We start from the raw sequence: 10,547 nt of genomic DNA, 5'->3' as shown, positions 1-10,547 counted from the left end.
GGTGATGGAAACGGTGGTTATTTTCGTATTTGTATTGTGTTTTTGTCGACCTTTAGGGTCTTTTCATTCTCGATCTTTAGGATCTTTTTATCTTTCGACCTTTAGGGTCATTTTATCGAGTCGGTGTCTAGTCCAATTTCTTTCTCTTCATGAGGCACTTTGCATTTAAAGGTATGTAACTCTCATGAAGTTTTCAAAGGAGAGAAATAAGAATATCATCCATGTAAAATCGTGATTTATCACTTATGAATGAAATGTTTCCCTTGGATTCAAAAAAAAAAAAATAACACAAGATATATTTTGTTTGGTTAAAAACTCAACATCTTTTGCAACTATTGCAAGCAGTTGCAATACTTTTGCAGCCAGTTATAACCTTTTTGCAGATTACAAAACTTTTGCAATCAGATGTAAATTACGAAAATACCTATAGAGTTGAATACTAGAAACAAATTGAGTGATCATTTTTCACCAAAGCAAAAAGTTATTAAAGATGCTAATTTTAACTACAGAGTTTTTCAACAAATAGTTGAGGAGAATATATGGTCAATGTTAGTATTGGTCAAGGAATGAAATGTTAACCTAAACTCTAGATTCCCTTCCCAATTTCTCTCTACAACACAACTTGGTAAAAAGATAATGTTTTTCTTTTCTCTATGTAACCAAGTTTCATACAAAAAAACGTAGAACAAAAGTTAACAAAAGCACAAAAAAAAAACCTTCACCCACCTTTCATCTATAATCTACATTCCAACTCCACATAACTTCACACCATCATCTCTCTTTCTGAAGTGTGAAGAAAAAAAAGGGAAAAAAAAGGAGTAAAATAACAAAGAAATAATCTCTCTTAGAAAGCCAACTAAGATTTCAGTAGTGGGTCTGTTTCTAGTGAAGATGACTTCAAAAATCCTTCATTAACACACATAATTTCCTCCAAATTAGCAACCTTTTTAGCTACTAATACTGCAGTATTAGATGAAGATGAATTGGTTGTTAGTTCCTTTGATCTTTCTCCTTGAACTACCCAATCTGTTGTAGCTAAAACATACAACATTAACAATGCACATGAAGCTTGAGCTACTAACAATCCAACCCAGAGTCCCATAAACCCCATTTTCATCACAAAGCTCATGAAAATGGCAACAGGCATTCCCACTAAGTAGAAAGACCCTAAGTTAATATATGCTCCCGTTGTCGGTCGTGCACTTCCTCGTAAGACCCCGCAACCCGTTGTTTGCGGACAATTTCCTATCTCACAGAGTCCGACAATCGGCAATGCCATGGCTGTTATCTCTAAGATATCCGAATCATTCGTAAAAAATCGCCCCCATTGGTTTCTCATTAAAATAGTGAATGTCATAGCTCCAAGTCCCAATAGGAATGCAGATACTAACGATACGATCATGGATATTCGGGCTTTAGCGGGTCGGTTTGCACCCAATTCGTTTCCTACCCGTGTTGAAGCTCCGACGCTAAGAGCCGACGGAAAAACGTAAACTAAAGAGGTTGTTTGAATTAAAATTCCCATGGAAGCAATAGTGGCTTTTGGATTAACAAGTAATCCACACATCATTATCATGAACTCATACCACCACCATTCCAAACAAACTGAGATACAAGTTGGAATAGCTAAACTAAGCAAAGAAGACCAACCTCTTAAACAATCCATACTAGGAGCAACCCATGAATCCTTATACACACCAGAGAAGAAAACGAACGAAGCTAACAAAAGGAAGAGATTAAGATTAGTCCAAACCATGGCAATAGCAACTCCTGAAATACCCATCTCGAAACGAACGACTAGAAGGTAATTCAAAGGGACATGAAGTAAAACAGAGATGGCCGAACAATAAGTTAATGGTAATGTTATACTTTGAGTTCTAAGATAGATTCTAAGTGGGTGAAGAAGAGAAAGAAAGAAAAGATCAGGGATAGAGAAAAGTAAGAAAACGTGAGCAACGGAAGAGATTTCTTCATCTTGTCCACACCACACAAGAATTCTCTTCATGTTAAACCACATAAATGAAATGGGTATTGAAGTTGAGAGTAGTAAAAGGACAGTTCTTTGAAGAGTTAAACCAAGAATCTTTTTTTGTTTAGCTCCAAATGCTTGACCACAAATGGGTTCCATTCCCATGGCTAAACCAGAGATTACCGAATACCCGGTAATGTTAGCAAATCCAATTGAGAGTGACCCACCTGCTAATTCAAGTTCTCCTAAGTACCCAAGAAACAACATTGAGATCATAGCTCTTGAATATAAGACTAAACCAGTTAATGCTGTAGGACCAGAGATCTTGCCTATAGCTCTGATTTCCTCCACAACCTCAGAGATAGTTGGCAATTTATCAAGTTCTTCTTCATTAATGGTAGTGGGTAGGAGATCAATGGTTTTGTTATTGAGGGTATTATGATTCATGAAATGGGTTTTCTTAGGGGAAAGAAATGAAGAAGGAGAAGATGGTTTTGGGTTACACATATCTGCAAATTTCTATCTAATCTAAGTTGATTGCTAGCTAATACTTGTTACTTGAGAGAGTTCAAAAATAGGATGAATAAAGTACAACTAGCTCTATGAATTGTGATGTGGGTTTATATTGTCTTTGTGTTTTTTGAATGTGGGAAGGTAGAGAGATACAAAAATGGCTATTTATACATGAAAGGGTCATGTCACGGTTGAGTTCTCTGAGAACAGTTGTCATTAAAAAGGAGAAGAACCCAAAAAAAGAAAGAAAAAAAGTGGTTCCAAGTACAAAGTAGGTTAGAGAGAGGGAGAGGAGTGGGGCACTTCAATTCCCATCTCTCTACCTTCCCACATTCAGGAAAAATACCCTAATTAACTTGTTCAGGAATATGAAGATAAACGATGTGAAAGTAAAAGTAGAGACACCAAGATTATTTAACGTGGCAAAAAACCCCTCCAAACTAGAAGGTAAAAAACCACGGGACCTAGTCCAGAAATCTTCCACTATAATTAAATAATGGTTTACACAATTCTTCAAGATGTGTAGAAACACTCTTGGACAACTCTTCACCAAACCTATGGTGGATAAACTGAACAAAGAAACAAAGAAATAAAATCTCTTACTCCTTAGGATTTGAACAAATCCTAGATTACTAAAGGTTGAAGAAGATAACCACAAACTAAATTGCTTCACAAGATTAATAATCTTCTTTTCTTCAAACCAATATTCTGCTCTTTCAATCTCTCTTGAAAGAACCACTTCAGAAATCTCTCTTTCTCTGACTTCTCTTTGTTCTGGAAGTTGTTGTGTATAATCTCTTCCCTTTCATTCCCTTTTATAATAATAAATAAGGAGGTTTACCAATAGAAATAGGAATTCCTTTTTAGGCTTGAAAAAATAGAAGTTTCTATTTTTTTCCCCAAACAAGGAATAAGGGAAATCCTATTCCAACTAGGAGTCCTTTAATTATAAGGAGGGACCCCAACAAACTCCCCCTCCCGACTTATGAAGAGGGACCTACCATCCCCAAACCTGCAACACTGCTACATAGCTCATGTTTGCCTTTGGGTAATGGTTTTGTCATCATATCTGAACCATTGTCGTCAGTATGGATTTTCTCGATCTTCAACACCTTTTCTTCAAGAACATCTTGGATCCACTGGTATCTCACATTTATATGCTTGGACTTGGAATGGAAACTAGAATTCTTACTGAGGTGGATGGCACTCTGACTGTCGCAATGAATAACATAATAATCTTGTTTCATACCAAGTTCTTCTAACAGTCTCTTCATCCATAACATCTCCTTGCAACATTCTGTAATGGCAATATATTCTGCCTCTGTAGTAGATAAAGCTACACACTTTTGTAATTTAGATTGCCATGACACTGCTCCCCCTGAAAGTGTAATTTAGGCAGGCAAAGTGATATACACCCCTAGAGCATAGAGCGCGGGTCCATCCCAACGTGACTCGTGGATTGTCTTCTTACCCTTCACACGTACAAAGGAAATATTGTACAAAATGAACCGTAGAAAAGCGACTAACAATAGGCTAAGCTTTGATCTAATATAAATGTTCACAATGTCAACTCGTCTTTCGTGTTGTGAAACCCACTTTTTAGTTGGTGGTAACACGTAACACACGTGTCTCTCTACATGAGACATCAAAATTCAAATCTTACTGTATAAAAAAGAATTCCTCTTCCATTTTAAGAATCCACTTGAAATATGGAATCATATTACACAATTCAAAAGTAATATTGAACCCATGACCTCCCATGTGATGGATCAACTATGAGCCAACAATTGCCAATGTGCCCTATTGTTTGCAAAGTAAATGACACTTGCACCATATGTGAAGTAAATAGTTGTGAATCTTTTTGTCTTGTAATTGATCTATTTTGGATGATCTATATTTGTTCTTTATCTTCAAAGTTCTTCAAATGCCTCAACCAACCATACATGTGTGTATGTATATATGTGCTTCTCTTTCTTTCTATCTCTAGCTAAAACTTCCCATGTGATGAACCCATTGTTAATGTATGTGTCCATGTCTTGCTTGGATTAACACTACTAGCTCTCATAACTGACTCAACTTAAAACCCCACTTGTCAGCCATATCTAAGACAAAGATAACACATTTTACTCTGTTTTGAACTCTCATCCATTCATTCACAATATCTTGCCTTTCTCATTTCAATGGTTGTGTTGTTTTTTATGTTTCTTAGACACACAAATAATAACACTATGTTTTTTTTTTATGTTATCATTTTGTTTGGATAGAAGTTCCACCTAAGAAAAAAAAAAAAAGAGTTATGTGGTGGCCCTTCCTTGGGGTTTCACCACTTTTTTCTATCAAAATTCAAAATATCTCTCACCATTAAACATGGGTTTTGTAAAAGTTTCTCAAATTCATCAACTACTTATGAGTTGTTTGTTCTCTCTAGATCTCTTTCTTAGAGAAGTCAACTGTTTCGGCTTTTTTTTTCCGCTCGTGTTAAATCAATGGGGTCACTGTTAAGTACAAAATCGAAGATTTAAGAAGTAGTAGTAGTAGTGTGAAGAAGTAGACAGACGGAAAGAAGGAAACATTGAAAGACAACGAGACAACTACGTGCTCTAATTACAACCATTTAAACTTTATCAAACTAGAAAAAGACTCTGTTGCTAACTTTGGCTTGGCAGTGGCTGACTCTGTGTCTGTGAGAGAGAGCAACAGGATGCCCCCACCACAACTGGCACACACTCTCAAAGTTTCCTGTTTTCAACAGTCTGACCAACTAAGGGGGGTAGTGGAGCGGGACTTTCACAGACTTTCATAGACAAAATGTCCCGTAGACATTTCAAGACATTTCGGATGAGTTATTATAGACAACATGTGTTCATAGACATTTTCAAGACATTGAGAGTTTGTAGACAAAATGTCTTTATAGACATTTCAAGACATTTGATCCATAGACAAAATGTCCTGGGGACATTTTAAGATCTTGAGTCCATTGACAAAATGTGTAATGCATATTATATTTGTGCTAATCAAAAATATATTTTTCGACTTTTGTAGACATCTGTGAATATTTGTGGACATTGATGGACATTTGGTAGACATTTATTATTTTAATATTATTATTATTATTTAATCACATGAAATAATATATTAATACTAACATTTCAAAAATATATTTTTCGACTTTCGTAAACATCTGTGAATATTTGTGGACATTGATGGACATTTGGTAGATATTTATTATTTTAATATTATTATTATTTTTTAATTACATGAAATAATATATTTATACTAACATTTCAAAAATATATTTTTCGACTTTCGTAGACATCTGTAAATATTGTGGACATTGATGGACATTTGGTAGACATTTACTATTTTAATATTATTATTATTGTTTAATCACATGAAATAATATGTTTATACCAACATTTCAAAAATATATTTTTCGACTTTCGTAGACATCTGTGAATATTTGTGGACATTGATGGACATTTGGTAGACATTTATTATTTTAATATTATTATTATTGTTTAATCACATGAAATAATATATTTATACTAACATTTCAAAAATATATTTTTCGACTTTCGTAAACATCTGTGAATATTTGTAGACATTGATGGACATTTGGTAGACATTTATTATTTTAATATTATTATTGTTGTTTGATCACATGATGGACTTCAAATGTCTCTTGTTTTTTTAAAGACATTTTGGCTTCCAAATTTGTCCCAAATCCTTCACAAATTCATCAAACTATGAAGTCCACCAAAGTCTGGGACATATTTTGTCTACAATCGAATGCCTCGGACTTTCATAGACTCTCAAATGTCTGGATTTGAATGCCTCAGACTTTCGTGGACTCTCAAATGTCTGGATTTGAATGCCTCAGACTTTCGTTGACTCTCAAATGTCTGGATTTGAATGCCTCAGACTTTCGCGGACTCTCAAGAGTCCGCGAAAGTCTTGCTCCACTACCCCCCCCTAAGCAGGAAAATTTGGTTCTTTGTTTGATTCTCTTGCATAAATTTAAGAGCTGCTAGGTCTACAAACGGTGAACCCGTCGTCTATACATACCTTTTTTACATGACAGGGTTGTTTGTGTCCCATGTCTGTCTGTACGTACAACTCTCTCACATGAGACTATGAGAGGAGAGTGCGGGCTGCCCATCGTCAACTCTTATGAGAATGGGTTGTATGCACAAACATGTTACTCAGTCTCTAAACTTAGTTTCTCAAAAAATTAATTCTTTGAATTTTTATGGTCCTCAATCTTTCAAACTTCGATCTTCTTTTCCTTTTCAATTTCCCCGTTGAGCTTCTACCAAAAGAAATTTGGGAAATACTTGTCGGCCAATTTATATTGTAAAAAGAGATCCACCGATATCTTTTCGAGTTCAGCTCACTCTGGAAGATATAGATTTGCACTGGTTTGTACAGAGAATAAACTTTGAACATGTTCGCAGGGCAAGCCGAAAAATACAGATTTTGGAAGGGAGGGCAAGCCGAAAAATGCAGACATATCTAACAGACCAAGACCAGCAGAAAATTAGATCTTTAGCCCAATCTAAGGTTCTTATTAATTTGTTTCAATGAACCAAAGAAGGTTGGGTTGGGGAGGTTGGAGTTGGTACCAGTGGAGGTGCCTATATAAATATGTAAGATGGACCTTCTCTAGTAAAGGCCCATACTAATAATGGCCCAAAAATAACGAAGAACTTTGTCTTCCCCAAATTTCGTTCTCTCGCTAAACCTGAGCGAATCAATCTCATATTATATCCCCCAATTTGAATTTCCCTCTCAAAATCTGAATCACCTCACTCGTGAGAGTTAAAACCCTAAAAATTCTAGTAGTAAAAACCTCGCAATCATGGCTTCAGATTCAACAGAAGCCACCATGAAACCCTACAAACTAAAACAAACCCTAACCGGTCATAAACGAGCTCTCTCAAGTGTCAAATTCTCAGACGATGGAAAGTTATTGGGAAGTTCTTCTGCTGATAAAACCATTCGTCTTTGGTCCACATCTGATTTCACTCTCATCAAAGAATTAGAAGGGCATGATCAAGGTATCTCCGATTTCGCTTTCTCCTCTGATTCTCGTTACGTTTGTTCTGGTTCTGATGACAAAACTGTACGGATATGGGACGTTCAAACTGGTTCACTTCTTAAAACGTTAAATGGTCATACAAATTATGTATTTTGTGTGAATTTCAATCCTCAATCGAATATGATTGTTTCTGGTTCGTTTGATGAAACTGTTAGGGTTTGGGATGTGAAAACTGGTAAATGCTTAAAAGTTCTTCCTGCTCATTCTGATCCTGTCACAGCTGTCAACTTTAATCGTGATGGGTCTTTGATTGTTTCTAGTAGTTATGATGGGTTGTGTAGGATTTGGGATGCTTCTACTGGACATTGTATGAAAACCCTAATTGATGATGATAATCCCCCAGTTTCTTATGCTAAGTTTTCGCCTAATGGGAAGTTTATTCTTGCTGGGACTCTCAATAATACATTGGTGAGTATCTCATTCTTTACTTCTTGTTCATGAAACTTAAGCTTATTGTGCAATTCAATATTTGATGTAGTTTAGATGCCATGTTTGATTAATTTCTTTGCATGTTAGAAATATCAAAATTGTGCTAGAAATTGGGGGTTTTCAAAGTTGAGAGCTTTTCTAAGTTAGAAAGTAGATATAAGATTCGGGTATCAATGGTTCTCAAACAAAGTTGTACATGTTATTTGTTGCAATGTTAAAGAATGTCGAATAATTAAATTACTTTAGAAGGAAATATCCAGCAGGATAGTAGTAGTTTCAGTTTGAACTTGCATACTTGATTAGTTGATCTTAACCATACCGGCATAACAAAACATGATTAGTCTTAAGTGACGATTCTTGGATGCTGCATATATTGAGTATGTTGGCATTCAGTAGCCATAGCAGTTCCAAAGTCATATCTAGTTAATGAATACTATTTTTTCTGTTGTACTCTTGGGAGGACTCATGTATATCTAAAGAATATTACTTGAGAGTGTCATGTCCTAATAAATGTTAAAAGGGGATTTTGATGCTCAAGCACAACCTTTTCTATTTGTTATTGGCTTTGTGAAATAAGATTTAAAATACTCTAGTACCATCAATGCGTTTATGGATAAGGTTATTCATGATGTCATCTATTTTTTGCTTTCAAACTAGAGTTCACTCGAGAAGAAAAATTTTGATATAACAATACCTTTGTGGCTAAAATAGGCTAAAATGATAGTTGGGTGAATTTATTTTTTTTTCCTGTATGAGGCTCTTATTACCTATTAAGGTTCTCAACTCAAGATCCTAAGGAAAATGCGTTTGTAGTTTGCAGCTTCTTTTTGGCTCTATATTCTTGATTCTTTTGCATTGCTTCTTATTTAAAGTATGAACCCTTTTTGCCTAAATTTTGAAATAGAGAAGACCCAACCCAAATTTTTGTGACAATTTACATGTGTGTATGTAAGTTACTACATACATAATTTTGTCTTCAGTAATTCAGAACCTAGGACCATGGCCCTTTCTGTTTAAGTTGGCCAACCTGCTAAAAAATATTCACTGCTAAAACTCCTTCGAATTTTGCTAATCTGACATTTTCTCAAGGTCATTGACAAGTATCTTTGATAAGAATTAGTGGCCACACAAGTTATGCTTGCTTAGTTGTTTCTAGAGTTAGGTTTAAGTTTTAATGTTGTTATAACTTATAAATATCCTATTCTTGAACCCCATTTCTATTTTCTTCATGTTGAAATAGTTCTCACTTCAATAGACTCTATTCATTATGTAGCTATGATGCTTCGTTACTTCAAGCAATCCTTTTCATTGAAAGTTCAACCAAATAACGGAAGAACTGGTATACATAAGCATTCAACTAAAGGAACCTTTTTTTGGCGCGTACCAAGTTATTAGCATCCGATGGTTTCCTCGTTCTCTCTCCCTGTATATTTTTATGTGCCTGGGTAAACGGTGTAGATATATAATGTTATAGTTTCCTCTTTTTTCTCCTCATGACTAGCCATCATCATATTTTGAGCATGCCATTTCCCAACTATTATCATCAGGGGCTTTTATAATACGATCTAACAGATACCCATAAATGTTAGTATCATTTATCAAGAGTTTATGGATATTTGACTTATCATGTGCTTTCTATTTGCAGAGGCTATGGAACTTTTCAACTGGCAAATTCCTGAAGACATATACTGGACATCTTAATTCCAAGTTCTGCATTTCCTCGACATTTTCCGTAACAAATGGGAAGTATATAGTCAGTGGTTCAGAAGACAATTGCGTCTACTTCTGGGACCTTCAAACCAAGGAAGTAGTCCAAAAACTCGAAGGTCATACAGACACGGTTATATCTGTTACGTGCCACCCTTCTGAGAATATGATCGCTTCTGGTGCACTTGGAAACGATAATACGGTGAAGATATGGACTCAGGATAAAGACTAAGCATTTTTTTTTATAGACCCAACTCAGTGCCGAACTCAATTTCGGTACCTCCTTTCTCAGCTTTGCTTCAATTCTCGTTACTTCGCCGAGGAACTTGTCTTGGGTCCAGAACTGTAAACAAATTAAAATTGAAACCATCTGACATATTTAAATGAATCAAAACTTCTTTTTTATTTTTGTAAGGTCTATTTATAGTTGTAGTGGGGCTGTTTTTAACTTTTAAGCCTATCTCTTGACTACAGATCTAGTTGCATTTGTTGTCGAATTACTCAATCTTGATTTTTTGAATAGTCATTAAAGATCTAAATATCATCTCATGACTAAACAGAGATTAAGCCATGAAACTGTTGATTTGTAGTAGGGTTTAATGTTACATTATGAGCATTCTTAGTGACTTATGTTCTGGCTGGGCACTTGTTAAGTTTTATCTTGCTATGCAGAAACTTATTTCAATCTTGCTTTGAAGAACACAAACCCTTACCTCAGTTAGACGGTTCACTAGTCAGACTCATGATGTCCTACATTTTATTTTTCCCAAGTCAGATCTGGAGATTTTTTTTATTTTTTTTTTGCTCAGTGATGTTTTACTTGTTTTTTTT

The 10,547-nt window shown here is 35.3% G+C and overlaps 1 protein-coding gene and 1 pseudogene across 2 annotated transcripts; one reads left to right on the top strand and one right to left on the bottom strand.

Annotated features, from left to right (window-relative positions):
* Positions 1-622: 622 nt before the first annotated feature.
* On the bottom strand, positions 623-2,615 carry LOC147570552 (protein DETOXIFICATION 48 pseudogene; annotated as a pseudogene). The gene has a single exon (XR_015231438.1). The product of XR_015231438.1 is annotated as a protein DETOXIFICATION 48 pseudogene (transcript).
* Positions 2,616-4,842: 2,227 nt separating this feature from the next.
* Positions 4,843-10,260, top strand: WDR5A (Transducin/WD40 repeat-like superfamily protein). The gene is made up of 3 exons (XM_086657109.1): positions 4,843-5,252; positions 6,463-7,988; positions 9,655-10,260. The coding sequence occupies exons 2-3, from the start codon at positions 7,341-7,343 to the stop codon at positions 9,946-9,948; spliced, it is 942 nt and encodes a 313-aa protein (XP_086513235.1). The 5' UTR covers positions 4,843-5,252; positions 6,463-7,340; the 3' UTR covers positions 9,949-10,260.
* The last annotated feature ends 287 nt before the right edge of the window (positions 10,261-10,547 follow it).

The sequence above is a fragment of the Eschscholzia californica genome, unplaced genomic scaffold (assembly GCF_041429995.1).
Source record: "Eschscholzia californica isolate CP2 unplaced genomic scaffold, dmEscCali1.0.p SCAF_1, whole genome shotgun sequence".
NCBI classification, from domain to species: Eukaryota; Viridiplantae; Streptophyta; class Magnoliopsida; order Ranunculales; family Papaveraceae; genus Eschscholzia; species Eschscholzia californica.
Note: the sequence above shows the minus strand (reverse complement) of the source record. Positions and strands in the feature narration are given on the sequence as shown.

Excerpts from the sequence above, each read along its gene's own strand:
- WDR5A (XM_086657109.1), top strand. The coding sequence starts at position 7,341 with ATGGCTTCAGATTCAACAGAAGCCACCATGAAACCCTACAAACTAAAA. Across the intron at positions 7,989-9,654 it reads GGACTCTCAATAATACATTG|AGGCTATGGAACTTTTCAAC; the intron begins GTGAGTATCTCA and ends TTCTATTTGCAG.